The 16,622-nt window shown below is 36.7% G+C and overlaps 1 protein-coding gene across 14 annotated transcripts in view; it reads right to left on the bottom strand.

Moving 5' to 3' along the window:
* The window catches only part of LMO7 (LIM domain 7), a 129,805-nt gene that overhangs the window by 22,446 nt on the left and 90,737 nt on the right, over positions 1–16,622 (bottom strand). For 11 of the 14 annotated variants that reach the window (XR_007903339.1, XM_051780393.1, XM_051780394.1 and 8 more), the window contains 7 exons: positions 15,449–16,165; positions 13,879–13,908; positions 11,589–11,706; positions 10,274–10,416; positions 8,539–8,980; positions 7,446–7,772; positions 4,440–4,554 (listed from right to left, as the gene is read on the bottom strand). Coding sequence is in view for 13 of the 14 variants with exons in the window: in XM_051780393.1 (XP_051636353.1) it covers positions 4,440–4,554; positions 7,446–7,772; positions 8,539–8,980; positions 10,274–10,416; positions 11,589–11,706; positions 13,879–13,908; positions 15,449–16,165 (1,892 nt within the window). In the remaining variant the exon portion in view is untranslated. The remainder of the gene's footprint in view (positions 1–4,439; positions 4,555–7,445; positions 7,773–8,538; positions 8,981–10,273; positions 10,417–11,588; positions 11,707–13,878; positions 13,909–15,448; positions 16,166–16,622) is intronic. The other 3 variants (XM_051780391.1, XM_051780399.1, XM_051780398.1) reach the window with 3 other exon arrangements.

Consider the following 16,622-nt stretch of genomic DNA (forward strand, 5'->3'; position numbering starts at 1 on the left):
ACAAAGAGCATCAATCTTTTGGACTTGTAAGTCTTCACATTCTGGCTAGCCCTTTTAATAAGCAACCTTTGGACTCAATCTTGCCTTCACTAACTCACCGTTATAATCTGAGATAGTGAGAGAGAGGCAGCACCACAGGGTCTGCAACAATTAGCTGAAATTCAGCCAATGTTTGGGTAATCCTCCTCTTTGCCAAAAAACCAGCCTGCACTCTGTTAATTCCAGTAGAAGCTGGCTTTCCCATATTCTTATTTGCAGTTTCTGGACTCTACCGACAAGAGCATGCTGCGTTATTGCTGTGCTAAAATAGTTTGTTAGCTCTGAATTGGCTGGTAATTGGACTCAAGATATTGCTGGGTGCTGTACCACTAGACTTGTCTGGATTCTGCTTATTTTATCAATTAAGAGCAAATTCTATGCAGCTTGGACTTTGAATCTACTGATATTTTGCAAGACAGGCTGCACTTTATACTTTTTTCATCTACAACACATTGGCAGGCAATATTACTAGACTAGAGACAGAGAACATAAAGATCAGTTCATAAACTTTTTCTCTATTTAATTCAGAAAATGGATGAGCTGAGAAAGTCAGACTCTCCAAGTATGATTTGATGAATTACATATGAATGGTTTTTCCATTTAAAATTATTCCCTTAGCAGAATGGAAAATAGAAAAGCTAAGTAAAAATGTATTTAAGCACTGAACAATAAACCCTCATGTTAATAAAAAAAATTTGAACTACACAATGGAAGCATTTTCCAAAGTAAGTAGTGAAATCCACACATCTTATTTAAAATATACCAAGAACAATGCTCTATTACATTATTAGAAACAAATATGTACAAATATGACAGAAGGATTTAGATCATATGCTTCATCCTATCTTCTGTCTATCTGACTCGTTAGTAAAATACCACTCTAAGTCTGGATCATCCACTAAGGATTCCAATAGCTTTTAATATTCCTGGCACATGAAAAAGTTAAGAAATTAACAAATGCTATGCTTCCTAACACTGCACCAAACAGTGATTCGTCATAATTCACTAAAAAGCAACACTAGCTACTATACTAGAAGAGCAAAGCTCCATATTTTATTTTTCTGCATTCTTCTTAAAACACGGACTACAAACTTCATTTGCAGTTAGCAGTAAAATTTTCCAAACATACCAATTGCTTTTAAGTACACTGTAGAAGAAAAGGTAGGGTTTTTATCTGGGGGGAGAAAACATGGGCAATAGTTAAAATGGAAAAAACATGCATCTCCTTAAAAGCCAGGAAGATGTTAATCTATTAATGTAAGGTACTGTTAAGAATGCTATTGAAGATACTAACACTGAAGTTACTATTTTCAACAAGATCATATAACATTTGGAATTATGTCTGATACTTAGTACCATATAGTTTGACTGCATCTAGACTAAGCCTTATGCTCATGGTAGAGGGAATGCTTCAGGCTCAAGGGGAGTCACCAAAACTGATAATTTCTCTGTTTTGTGTTGTGACAGAACAGGCCCTAGGAAATAAAAAAGGTCATGTTCATCTTACTCAAAAAATTTGTCAGGGATGAGAAGACCCAGCTCAGAGGTGGGAACAGTGTATCTCAGGTCAGTTTTATGACATGAAGGGAATTTAAGACTGCATAGTTCTTCCTACACTATTACTACAAAGACATATCCATACCATACTCCAGCCATACAGATTTGAATGAATAGCAGCAGTCTTTAGATTGCACACGTAGACCTAACTTAGCCAGAACAATTTAGGCTACACAATTTTTAGCATGTAGCTTTGCCAGCTGCTCTTCCTCCACAGTCTGTGAATAAAAGGACAAACCAGGGTGCCTATATTGGGTTTCTGCTCTGATTCAGCTCTAGAGAAGGTGAGAAGCCTGCAGAGACTAGCTAGAAATTTAGGTGCCAAAAGCTGTATGTTGTCTTTCTCTGTCCAGCTCCTCCAAAACTATAGGAATTAACAATAATTTCTTTATATTGCTATAAAGGATTTAGTTTCTGTGATATAAAACATGTACTGCTGTTTTCTGCAAGTTTCCCTGAAGGTAAAAGACTTTTCTTTCTTACTAGTCCCCAGTAAAAACAAAACAAACCAAATATTCATTTTCTAGATGTACTTAGTGTCCTCTAACCTATCCCCATCTGTTGCTATTACAATAGATAAATACAAAGAAAATAAAACCTGAAGGAAATAGGTCAAATTTACTGTGTTCTATGTGACTGCAAGTGTTTGATCACAGAAGTGCATTCTTACATCAAGACAATCTCAAAAAATTATTGCAAAGGGAAACTGAGAGGGAAAAGACTGAAATAATAAAGATTATATGGCACTGCGGAAGTTGGCAGAACAGACTAGATTAATGACTTTAAGGCTGTTTACCTATTTTTTAGTGTAAAAGTTGAAAACTGTAAAAATGAGCACTATGTTCTTTCTTTTTCTTTTATATGTAGTAAATGGGATTCACTGAAATATGCGTTATAAGCTTAATTCATATTTAGGTTTTTGAGAACACTTACAAGAAATTAATTTTGCCTAGGTTTTCTCAACTGTTTTTTTTTTTTAAAGGAATAGCATATATAGAAGACAGAGTCATTTATAAGTCCTAAAAAGATAAATGCAAGCTATCATCTCAAGAAAATCATACAGCTAGTTAGGATGACAAAACAATCAGAGGAAGTATTTCTGAAGCTCTTTCTGGGATCATGGAAGAGAAAAAGGTGACTAGGAATAGTTGGTTTGGATTTGCCAAGTCTAAATCACACTTGACCAACCTGGTTATTTTTAATGATGAATAGATCTGTGGATGAGGGGGGAGTGATGGATACCACACACCTTGTCTTTAATAAGGCTATTGACGTGATCTTCCACAGCATCCTGTATCAAAATTGGGATTGTATTGTCTACAGGGCAGAGCAACCAGATAGGTGAACAACTGGCTGGGTTGTCAGGCTCTGTGGGTAGCAGTTAATGGCTCATACTCAGCCTAGAGGCTGGTTACAAGTGGAGCTTGCCAGGGATGTACCCTGAGACCTACTCTCTCTAATGTGTTCACCAATAATCAGGAGAAGGAGGTGAAATACACCCTCATCAAGTTTGCAAACCTTGCCAAAAGGATGGCTAAAACACTGGAGGGCAGGGTTGCCGTTCAGAGCAGGCATCTGACATTCAACAAGGCCAAAATGCTCTGGGATAGACTAACCCTGGTGATGGTTCAGGCACTGTTGAGCTGGAGAGCAAGGCTGGGGGACCCTAGCAGTGTTGGGGCTATATGAACACTAGTATGACCAACAGGTCAAGACAAGTGGCTATTCCGTTCACTCCTCAATTGGTATGCCATGTTGACAATACCGTGTCCAGTTTTGGTGTACTGCTGTGAGAGAGACATCAATAAAGTGGGGCAAGTTAAATGGTAGGGCACTGGGATGGGCACGGCTGGAGCAGTGGAGAGGCTAAGAGGTTCAGCCTAGAGAAGAGATGCTGCAAGGGGACCTAACAGCAGCCTCCCCAGTACCTACCAAGAGAAGTCATCGAGTCACTGAGAAGGGAAAGCCTGCTCTTTATTGAAATGTGTGGCAGGAGAACACAGCACTGTGGTTATAAAATTGACTGGGACAAAGATTGGTCTGACTGGACATGTGGGGGAAATTTTCTCTGAGAGGATAATCATGCAATGCCCAGGGAGGCTGTGCAGTTTCCATCCTTGGAGGGTTTCAAACCCACATGGGTAAAAGCCCTAGGCAACCTGTCTGAATTGTCTAAACAGTTTTTTGAGCAGGGTTTTGCTCTTGGTGATCTTTCAAGGTTCCTTCCAACCTAAATTAGACTTAAAAACAAGAAATACAACATTGATAAGTGCCTAGCTGAAAGCACATCTTAATCTTTCAATGGGCCACCCACCTCTTTCATCCTTCATTCCTTTAAATGGAGCTACAGGAATTGAATAAGGATATAACATGAGCAAGTTTTTGAAAAAAAGTATGTTGAACACAGGTTATAAACATGTTAACCGTCTCCAAAATTCAAATTGACTAACTAAATTTCCTAACTAATTTTCCTCTGCATTTGTTTACAAATCATATGAAGTGAAATCTTTTAAACTTCACTGAAAGGAACAATCTGGATATTAGAAGTCTGTACGTGCCCCCTACTACTGCTCAGTAAGGGGCTTGGTGAACAAATAATCATGTTTATGCCTTTTCAGTGGTTATAGAAATGTCCTTAATTAGGAAAATGCATTTTTGAATTCAACCTGTTTTCAAGAGATGAGGATTCACAGAAACACATTAGCAAACTAAATACTGATTTTTCAGTTCTACACCTGATTTTTTAAAATGTTTGCAGCATTCTTAGCAGCAAATGCCTTAATTTAGAAGCCTCTGCAAACTAAACATAAGAACAAAAATTTGTGCAGTTAATACACATTTACCTTCTTCAACTGTCTGTACAAAGGCTCCTGAAGAACTCCAATTTGTTGTAAACCCAAAGCTGCGACTGTGGCCAGGTCTCTGGTTTATGCTGATTCTCATTTCACTGTACTGTTCCTGAAAAATAAAACATGACACTACAGTATCTGGTATCACAGGAATCCAAATGAGGGAAAGGTTATCCTCTAAATAAGTGAGGCTGCTCACAATGTGCACTTTAATCATCTATTATTAGCATCACAGATAAAGGAAACAGTATTGGAAGTCAGTTAACTAACTCATTTGTTTTTTATTCAAACAGGTGTTCTTTCAGTTCACATTTATATTTTCTCTACATGTACATTCCACTCTGCATTTCTATCAGTTTAAATGTTTTGTTAACACAATGCTACAAAACTTAAGATCTTGGAGGAAATTAAAGCCCTAAATGAGTCTTCTTGGATAGTCTTGTGAATTTGTTGAACGTACTGCCTCCTGAGAGAGCACCAGAGATGTGAAAAAACTAGATACCAGTAATCAATCTTATTTTTTTTCTGGCACATCCGACAGTGAACATCATCAGCTTACTTTAAGCTCAATGTTGCAATCAGATTTACTTAAGTGAAAAATTACTCTTTTTCTTTCGTGTGAAATACTACTAGCTTGCTATGGAGACCTTAGATAATAAAACTAATACCAAAATTAGCTAAATTCAGCTCTTCCATTCTAGTGGACTTCCAAGATGCTTTCAATATCTGCATCAAACCCTAACATAATCACTTTAAACAACAAAAATATTTGAATAGGAAAACATTTTGAAACACTTGCTTTCAATCCCACACTATATAATAAGAATGTGCTGCATACATTAACATTTTAATGTGAAATCATTAAAAACAATTGAAATACCCAAGTGCATGCTATGCATTTCATTATCAGGAAACTGACATTGTAATAAAAGGGAAAAAAATAGACTTTTTCTGTCAAATAATGTTAAAATAGCAACATGTGCATGGAAGAGACCCAGTATGCTTTTATACATGCATTAAATGGACACCTATGTTTTAGCCGCCTAGTGAACCAGCATTCCTGAAGGGTGGGATTCATCTTTCCTAACTTAAAATATTTAAAACTCTAGAAATCTGTGCCAACTCCCCAAAGTTCCTATGTTGGTAGGATACAACAGGAAGCTACAGGGAGCACTGCACAAGCAGATGCAGCCAGCCAGAGTCTCTGGGAGGTGCAGCCAGAGGAGGCTTCAGCAGTACCTGAGCACTGGATACAGAAGAAAACAACATTGCAAGGCAACATTCTGAGGTATGGTCTCATGTTACAGGAATGTTCCTGGGAAAACACTCCCCCTTACAGCCCAGGGGGGCTGTAAGTCTTTTTCTTCACAACACAGCTACCAGCGTGCAAATGCTCCTGTTCAACTCAAGCCCTTAGGTGAGTATATTAAAAGTGAATCTACTAACAGGTTAGCACACTCTGATAGAGAACATACAAACATTTGGAATATGACTGTGTTCCTGTCTTCTTATTTTTTTCCACTATCCCAACATGACTCTTCCAACCTATCACTTGTCAGAGGAGCAATGTGACTTTGTACACTGAACTTCATCATTTGAATAGGTCATCTCTAAAACAGTCAGTGCTCCACAGACCTGGTGTTACTGCCCAGATGACTAGTGAACTATATCAATCTCTCATCTCTGGCAATGATTTACAAACAAATGGAACTTGCATTCCTTAAGTTACAGTTTGTTAAGTTATAACACAACACAAGCTGTCTTTTTTTTTTTTTAATTTTTAAAATAAAACACCCATATTACTCATTTGTAGGAAGGATTATTTATAATCTCTTGACTAATGATGAGAAAAAAAAATAATATGGACCTAGTATATGCTATTCTCCTTTGCCATGCTGAAAGAGATTCTAAGAAGCCATATCTAATCTATGTTTTCACTGATTAGAACAGAAATTCCTCTGCCTGTTTTTGCTACAAGACAGAAAAAAAAAATTATGATCCCTTTCCTTATACATCAATCACAGTTTCAAAAATTTAAGATAAATTCACTGCAATGGCCAAGGGGTATCAGGAACTGCAATATGTTCCTTTTCCACAAGTGATTAGGAAGAAGAATGGTTCAAAGTCATCAAATTTCTGAAAAGATTATATGGGAAGTGATTTCATAAATCAGCATCTAAGGTCTTACGATCTTCACTCAAGCACAATTACTGGCACAATTCACTGGCACAATTAACTTTTACAGCAGCATCAGGAATGCAAAGAACTAATCTCTAATCTGTCAAGCAGTATAAAGCACATTCTCAGATATTACAGAAAGGTATCAAAAATCAAAGCTGTTGCTGGTCATTTTTTACACGTGAAACATGCAATCAGTTGGAGGAAACAGCACTTGAAGATACATACTTCAAAAAGAACACAAAGACCCAACTCCTGGATAAGCACATATGCAAAGAGATGGCGAATTACTTCAAAATTAATGTGAACATTAATGAGATTCAAGTAAATAGCTAAAAAAAGAGAGAAGGAACTCAAGCCAGATGGAAAAAAGAGGATAGTATGATACTGATGTTTATGGTTAGCCTTGGAAAAGCTGATCTTTATTTTCCTCCACCAGTTTAAAAGTGCAAATGAATGCTACAGCAGTTCAGGTAATTTACCTAACTGACATACCTGACTGTGTCACAATGTGTTAATTTGGAGAAAAAACAAAAAACTTTCCAAGCGCTAAACAATATTTAGAAAAACTATTTTCATTTAGAATAATAAATAAAATTAAGCACATGGCATATGAAGGGTAGGGAAAAATGCAGCAAAAGAAACAATTTTTTTCCCAAATATTCTCTTTCTCATGAATTAAATCAAAAGAAACAGAAGATCTCTGAGCTGTCTTCTTACTGCTAGAAAAATACTTGCATTAGATGAAATTTTATATATTTTCTCTTTTACTCTGCTGTAGCATTCAATTACACTAAGTAATCCCATTATTTCCACACTTACCATGGATTTTGAATCCTCAGGCTCTGTTGGACTCGTAATTTCTGCAGAAGATGCAAGTGAAAGAGAATCAGAAGGAATGCCATACTCAGGTTTAAGAATACTGCTTCCAGCATCTTGGTCTTGGGATTTTACAGGTAATGCCAAAGTAGGAGCAGGTGTTGACTGAACACCTTCTTTTTCCTCCTCTTCCTCCTCACCTCTGCTTCTGAATGCACTAGTGGAGAGAGGGTGTGCAGAGTCTGGTTGCGAAAAGGAGACGCTGGTGAACAAAGTTTGAGTTCTTTTAGCTTTTTCTACTTCTCCGTTGTATTTCAGAGTATCATCCATCTAGGACAAAAATAACAGTTTGGTAAATATGTGCTTCTAAAAAAAATTCTTTAAATCTTTCAGTGATCTTAATATTTAACAAAAACACCTCTCACCCTTTCAAGCAAATTCTGGTTTTTGTACCCATTACTAAAGAAGAGAAACATATTTTTTTCTCTTTAAATTCTTGCAGAATAAATAGGCCAGACTTTTTAAGATAAACTTGTTAAAGTTTAGAATAATTCTGCTTAGAATTATTTGCATTCTTACCATTTTTTAAATTTAGACAAATAAGGATTTAGGAGAAAGCTATGAGAATCAACATAGTAATGTGGCAGGGGGAGAATCAATTTCATTTTTTCAGTGCTTTACTGAGCAGACAAATTTTAGGCTAGCATAAAATTTCAATTTCAACAAAGTCAGCAGAGCAGAGGAAACTTACATCACCTGAAAAATTCATCTTTACCACTTTATTATGTTAACTTAGCTCCAGATAATTACCTCCAACAATGACAGTTTTTTTGTATGGCACACTAAGGAGACTTACACAAGTAATAAAGAGAATATTCTACCAAATATAGTTACTAGCTTTAATTCCAGGAGTATGTTTAAGAACAGAAACACAAGTAAACATCCAAAGCCATGACAGAACTGCCTGCTCTATTAACACAGCCTTCATCATACAGCAGACAACTTTTTTAAAAGCAACAAAACTTTAAAACTCTACTGTTCCCCCAGCTATTAAAGACCCACATTTACAAACTCCAGGAATGAAGCAGAATTTTACCGTGAACGACCGTGGAAGTGACGAGATTCCTCTTGAGTGGACACCAAAAGGTCTTGGTGTAACCACAGATGTTAACCTAGAGGTATCAGTTTTCTGGTAAGTTCTCGGGAGAGAAGCTGAAACCTGAGCTGACCCAGTTTGAGCATTCACTGAGTAGCGAGTAGACAAAAGAGCAGAGCTCTGCTCCTCTGCCAGGCTCTTTGGCAGAGCAGGAGCTTCTTGAGCAGCCGAGCTCTCCGGCAGGTTCTCCTTGGGCAGCTGTGAGGCATATTCACTTTTGCTGTCCTTAGTGCTGTAGGAAGTATCTTCTTCCAAACGGTAATCTTTTGCTGCTGACCATGTAGAAGGTGCTTTTTCTTCACTAAACACATCGTCATTCAGTGAATACCTCCAGCTGTGTTCCTGTTTTCGCTGCCCATAGGAGTCTTCATCTCTCCCCTCCCTAGGGGGACAGAGTGTGTTAGAACACCAAAGTAACCCAACAAAGAGGCAGGTCCTAAGTCTTTCAACTACTGAATGTTCAAGGCAGAGTATAAATCGAAAAATACATCTCCAGTAAATTAAAATGAATGGCATAATTTAAAAATATTAGTATTTTCGTATCTTTTTAAATCTACCTTCTCCCCCCTCCTCCCCATTTCAATACTCTCATAGCACTCAGGGATACTACTGTCACATTTTCAGGCTGCCGCCATGACAGAAATTTATATTTGCCAAGAAAATTATATAGCCATCCAAATTACATATCCCCAGAAACTGATATTTAATTTAGGAAAGAATGTAAAGAAGGTAGTGCCATAACACTGCCTGAACTCTATAACTCTAGTTGACATTTCTGCTCTATGAATACACTATGCTGAATTTTAAATAACTAAATAAGATGGTGTCCTGAAGTTCAGATTATTATTCTTTTTGTGCTATTCATTCCTTTGTCATAAAGGAACAACCACCACTTGGATAATCATTACCACATAATTTTTAAGATTCTGATGATATTGGATATTCAATACAATTAGCATCCATATTTTTATTCAAGCAATTAATTTTTGTCCTCAGAACTAAAAAAACACAGAAATCCAAAATATTCTGGGTTTAAATTCATTAAAATTTCTTTTATGAATACATGCCATTCCATTCTAATACTTCAACTCAGTCATACGTGCATTTTAAGCAAATAAATAAGACTGTCACCAGTAGAAATGGTGACAGTAGAAATGCAGTTTACACTTTTTACTCTTCAGAGATTAAATACTCAGAGGAACAATTAGGGATAAAGGGAAAATCAAGTAAAAGTTTACAGCTCTGTAACATACATTAAAATTCTGACTGTAATTATTCACAGTGGCTAAAAGAATAGCAAATGTAGTGGTAGAATAAAGAGAAATAGTTAAGCTTATCCAAGAATAAAAAAGGCAACTCTTCAGTTCAACACTATTGTTTTAACTAATTTCAAAAGAATGCAAATATTGACTTCTCAATACATTTATTTATAGATAGCAGAGCAAAATATCATTTATAGAGCAAAACCATTTAACATTCTGTGCAAAGACAGCATTAGTAAACCATATTCAGCCCTCCAATTGCCTAGATTTCTGCACTGTGTTTTGCAACTAAAATTGTTGAGATCTCTGCAGAATCAATTGCAACTTGGCTACAAAAGCTGCTCAAGAATTGAAAGGAATAAAAATGCTCAAATTTAAGTTCTTCAACATAATACTCCCATTAGGGCCATTACCTCTCCTGCTGCATTTCTTTCAGTGACTTGGTACTCGTTCCAGACACTTCAGAGGCTCTCCTTTCAATTTCTTCTCTCTCTTCCTTTTTCTTTTGCAATTCTGAAGTGTAGCTCTTTCTACGATTCTTCCACTTTGCTAGATCCTATTAGAATAACATGAATGTATCCCATCAGATTTTCTCAAGACCCCATAGAAGCACAGAGGCATCTCATCACATGCTACTTATAGCCTTGATTTTATTCACATTTCTGCATCACAGCCATATTTTAATGTACCTTTCTGCTAAATGATAAAAGGGTTCTCATATTTCAGTTAGGCTTGCAGGCTCACTGCCTTCTTAAGCTAGTAATTTTAATTATTGGACTACATGTGGCAAGGCACATAATTTTGCTCCATTTTTTCCCCTCCTTAGAATATTCAATTTTATTCCAGAATACTTTACCCAGTGACACACAGTTGAAAACTGATGCAAATGCCATCTGTATTTCTTTGTTGAAGGCTTTGGAGTTTGGGATATTATTATTTTTCCAAATGACTATTATGTTAGACCAATACATTAGCTTGAGAATAAACATGCTTTAAATTCTAAATTGAAAACATATATTACTATATTTTCCTCATTTCTGTAAAACCACAATGTGAACTCTAAATAGTGTCCATGAAATACCAGAGCTGAGTTAAGGAAAGTACTGAATATCAGAACTGAGATGGCTGAGATGCATTAAACAAACAACTATGAACTTCTTGTTCAGTGCTTTGTTCTTAATTTCAGCTTCTTTTTGATACTCATTGTCAAGCAGAGATTTTAATAAAATCAAACATCTTCAGATACCATTATGATACTGTGCAAAGCTACCATACAGTTTACAACCCGGATTTAAGACAGAATTACTAAGAGATAGAAGCCTCAAGAATTTGAACAACAAAGTATTATTTCCTCCCCCCGTTTCCCAAAGGATCAAATACTAGAGATTCCAATCATTTCATAAAAAAAAAGAATCACAAATTTCAGATAACACATGAAGTTATGCCCTAACTTTTCTTTATGTCATCAAAAATCAAGCCTGATGGTTTTATTACAATACACTCAAGTCTTATCCTAAAGCATTAATCAGAATCTTATGGCAATATTTAAAATAATTTCAGTTCTGCATTACACAGACATCCCCAAAACCACTGGTAGTTGCACGAGATGGATCATTTTAGAAGACAGCCCATGAGTTGCTGCACACATGCCCAAGTTTGTTTACAAGGGACACTGAAGGCAGTCCTTCAAAGTAGGACATACAAAGAGAGGTGAAAAGGAGTCCTTACTTCTTGCCACTTTAGATCTTGTTCTTGCAATTGTTCTTTTATCTTTTGTAGCTCTTCATAACGGATTTTGCGCAATGACTGCAGCTCCTCTGCACTGACATCGTTCAAAGATTTACTCCTAGGAAGAAAAAACAGCACTCAGCTTTATAACATCTTAGCTATCATTTATGCAAGTGAAACCTTCAAAGGGGGAGAGATTTCTATTAGTAGAACTGAGTGCTCATAAGTGTTATTTCAAATAGAGCAGGAAACACATGGGCAGCTGAATGAACAAGGCTGGGACATGCTCTAGCGCCAGCACGCAAGTCATTAGTTGGACATTTGAGCAAATAAAATCAGGTTAAGGGAATAAGCAGCTCCATAGCAGCTCCATGTTGATCATTCACATTGAGCTTCTCGCATCCAACTGCTACTTCTGTTCAAACTTATTATTTGTATTGATCTTGTTCCTTCCTTTGACACAAAAGGCATTGCCCCCTCCCTGAGTCCAAATTCCCATCCTTTGACTTCTCTCCTGTAACAGCCACACTATCACCTCCCATTCTTTTGTTTCTTAAGCTAAGCATGGCTAACATAGCCATCTTCTTACTGATTTCTTCAACATGGCTACAAGTTTCCCGAACTTCTACTCATTAGTTCCCTTCAATCTAAATTCCTCAAAGTTCATCTTTCATGCTCCCTCCCCTGCCCCATGCTGTTTTTTCCCTTATTCTTTCACACTACATATGATAAACATAACAGGATATTTAATTCAGATATAGAACAAGACTCCTGCTCAGATTTGACCACAAGCCTCTGAGACACTAAACCAAATGCAGGTGCTTCATTGTAAGGTTCAATGCTGTAATATATAAAATGAAAGCTAGTTTCCTGAGGTTTGAGGTTTTGTTGTTTGATTTGTTGAGGGAGTTTTGTTTGTTTGTTTTCAAAAATACCTTTGTTTTCATTTATCCGAAGTATGAATGATGGGGGGTGTAACCAAGTTCTAATAGGACTTGAAAACATGGCACTTCTCTGATATGATGGAAAATCAGATTGAAACCTAAACTGATTCAGCACAGAGCCTTGCTCTAATCTGTTACATTCCAACAGAGGTCTGAACTAACAAACCAGACTCTCACTTCCTCCCAAGAGGCCCAATTCACTTTTGTTGGTAACATAAGACTTTGGACTTTGGCCTCTAGAAATAAAGACAAAGGCATTAACTCATTGTATCTGTTTGCTTGTCTATTTTCCGAATGGGAAGAGTGCCAAATTTAGCAAAAATCTCCTAGTCACTATTGCAGAAACTCTTGTACAATTCTTTTCCTCTTTTTTTATGCTTAAGTTACATCATGTATAGAAATGGTTTGGGGTAACCAAATTCTACATAAAAGTTGTATCAAATTTATTCCAAGTGAGTTCAAGAACACTTATATAACTACAGTTTCCACTTAATTCTCTTGAGTTATTATATATGCCTGCAACAAAATAAGAAAATCTAGACCTAAATACAATGTACCCTAAGTACAGTTATATTCATACCAAGAAACAGGATGTTAGTTTTAATTTTAGTCTAGACTTAAAAATCTAACTAGTGACTTGAGTCTTCTGAGTCTCCCTCCCCTAACATTTAACAACTTCTGAGACACTTCTTGTTTCTTCTGGAAGTATTTAGTAATTTATCAGCTCTGCCTCAGAGTAAAAATAGAGAAGTAAACAAATAAATACATTTACAATAAAAAATAATTAGATACCAAATACCGAACATGTCATCACAAATTAAGTGGAAAAATTCTTTCTCTTTGACTCGCAGTACATCATAAACAACATCTAAGTTCACATGACACTAACCAATAAGTTTATCACTGAGGATTCAATAACCTGGAGTATATAAAATAACCACCGACCATTCTCCAATCCCATGATAAATATCATATTGTTATTAATTTCAGGTTCTAGGTGTACAGCTTTCAAAAAAAAATGTGTACTGATCTTCCTTTACATTTTTCAATGTTTTAAAGCCTAATTTAAATACAGAACATCAAATACTTCAGTAGGAAGAAAATATTAGACCTGATTTTCAAAGTGCCTGATAACTATAACTTGGATACACTAGACGCCACAGACAACTTTTGCCATACACACAGCTTTTAGTCTTCTACATTTGTTACATAAATTGCCAAAGCACAGAACAACAAAGCATCATGCACAAGTTGTTTTCAGCATAAGTTTTTAGCTACTGTGCATGCATAAAGATGTAAAGAGGAAAAAAAAGGCATAATGATTTGCAAGCTTTCATAAAACTTACCCTTGCTCATCAGAAAGCTTTTGAAACAGTCTGAGAAATCAGAAACCAAAAAAGAAAAGATTCAGTGTCTTGATATTGATAACACTCACACCATTAGTATACCGGCACTCTTACTAAGTAAAGTGAAAACTGAAAGCCTGGGAACCAGCCAGCATGGAATAGCACATTGGGAATCGGACACTAGTCAAAAAACACACCAGGACTTGCATGATATGCAAGTTGGGCAGAACTGACAGAATAAGGCTGCCTGCAAGTTTCAAACACTTCTGATTTAGCAATACTGCACGAACAGAGCCTTGTATTAATTCTGCACCACTTATTCCAATGCTGCTGAACAGCATGATGTTCAAAAGAGACTCATTTCAAGAAATTGAAAATTTCTCAAAATTAAGGCCAATTTGAGTCCCAACAAGAAGCGTGGCTTACAGAGGCTGTCTTCTTGTTACTTCAAGCATTTCTGATAGTAAACAAAAGTAATACTTGGCTTGGACAAGAATAAAAGGCCTTATATAGACATTTAGCAAATTAAGTCGTGAACACAATTAATCAGGGTAATTACAGAAGATTTTTTTAGTATTCTTAAATGTATTTTATGATACAGGTATTTTATGCTGTTGAATGAATTCTTAAAATGTGCAATATTTTCAAGCACTTCAAAAATATTCCTCAGTGAAGCTTGCATTTAGTTACAGTATTAAGCTTAAAAATTAAATGCAGCAACATCAAAGTATCAACTGGAACACAGAAGTGTCTTAGTCACAAAGTAATGATGCATAGCTGGGAGAACTGCAACTTGCAATGCCGTATTTTCAGAGCTAAGGAAACATTTGAAACTCCACTCTCCCCCAGAAAGCAGAAAATTCAAAGGAGAGTTAGGAAGTAGTTAAGAAATAGTTTTCAGTCAGACGAGAAATTTTGAGAATAACAGGAAAGACTTAGCAGAAAGTATGAATTAGGACTGTATGAAAGTAGGTGGAAAATACTGGCAGAATAAAATATGTCACAGTGGAATTTAATATTACATAGACATACAACTTGCATGCACCATGAGTTCAGGCAAACAAAACACTAATTTTTTTCTTCACTTCATCTAATCATCTCAGAACTGTGGTAGGACAGTTTACGAGCATTTTCATACTTAGGTGCAAGCAAGAATATCAGAATGCCCATTTCCAGAATTTGTCATTAAAGAATTAATGTGTTTCAGAAATGTTTTCACCTATTATCTTGCAAAATAAAAGGAAATATTTCTAGCCTCCAAAGACTTTTGAATAATCACTACTCCTGTACAACCATTGAAAGAAACTTATGCAGAACTTTAGCCTGATGGAATGATAACATATTTTCTCTATAGTGGCAGCCTAAAATTAGAAAACATTATATTTTTTTGTTGAAAATATGGTATTGCAGTCATGGGCTTTTATTCAAAGCAAATAAAAAGCTTTTTCCAGGACGACATGAACAAACAGCAGATTGGCACTCTATGAATGGTTCAGCACAAGACGAGGCTTTTCTGAATGGAAAGGGTTCAATGGCACTCAAGCACAATCTGTGCAGGACACAACCTGACCTCTCCACCATCTGCCGTTTCTTGTGTCTAACTTTGCTGGCCTCCCTGATTGCTTCCCACTTCTTCCAGTCTTCTTCACTGCATGGACCTGGGATAAAATTTACTGGCTGTATGTTGCCTCCAACCTTCCAAGATTCAATCTTGCGGGTCAGCATATCATCCTTCTTATGGTGAGAAGATGGTGACAGTACTCTGCCGTTGCTCTTTCTTTCCTCCAGTGTCGTGTTTTTTTCAAGTAAACATAGAAATTTGGATCGGATCTCTTCTGGAAGACTCCATGGATCAGGAAACAGTGCTGGGTGATACTTGTCAGGAGCACCCGACAAAGGCACCTCTTTTTTCTGAAAGAGGACTTTACGGAAAATCATGTCATCCTTTTCCAAATCTGGAATCACAGGTTGGCCCTCTCTGGGTTGCAGGATTATCTCACCCTCTAGAGGAGGCTCTTGATCAGAGAATTTTTTTAAAAACCGAGGGTCTTGAAGAACAACTTGATTCACATGGAAAGCCCCGGTTTTCCGAACGAACAAGTCGTCATTTTCCAAATCTGGATACAGATATCCATTTTCCTCATCTCCTTGCTTGCATCCTGGTATAAAGGAAACATTCTTTCTACATTTTATGAGCCTAGGGCCAGAAGTGGGATCAATTTTGGTCTCCGTTTCAGAAGACATGTAGTCAGAGTATTTTTGCAGGGCCTGAAGTAACGAAAACTGACTGAAGCATATAAAACAAAAGGAGGGAAGTAAAAATATCATTAAGCAGCAAGAGACAAGCAGATCACAATGTATTGTGATATACATTTGGTTTAGACTTGCAGTATCCCAAGCAGTACAACTACACCACTTGTCATCCACCACCACGGACTGTAGCACAGCACACGTCAACCAACGCAAAGGTATCACAGCATACTAACCTGCTCAGAAACATCACGCCTACATGCTCACACACAAAGCCAGTAGCCCTATGCAGCATGTTATACTTCCACATCTATGTGTTTCAGAAGACCAGCAACTTACAGCTACACTAAAAGAAAAAATAAACCGAAACCACAACAGCAAAAGAGTAATAACCAAAAAAGCACGACATCATGGGACATGGTTTAATTTCATTTAGCTGTTGCACACCCAGACATTTCTTTTTGAGGCAGCAAGAGAACAACTCATGCAGCAGT

The sequence above is a fragment of the Manacus candei genome, unplaced genomic scaffold (genome assembly GCF_025592945.1).
Source record: "Manacus candei isolate 608988 ecotype Guabito, Panama unplaced genomic scaffold, ASM2559294v1 h1tg000014l, whole genome shotgun sequence".
Classification (NCBI taxonomy): domain Eukaryota; kingdom Metazoa; phylum Chordata; class Aves; order Passeriformes; family Pipridae; genus Manacus; species Manacus candei.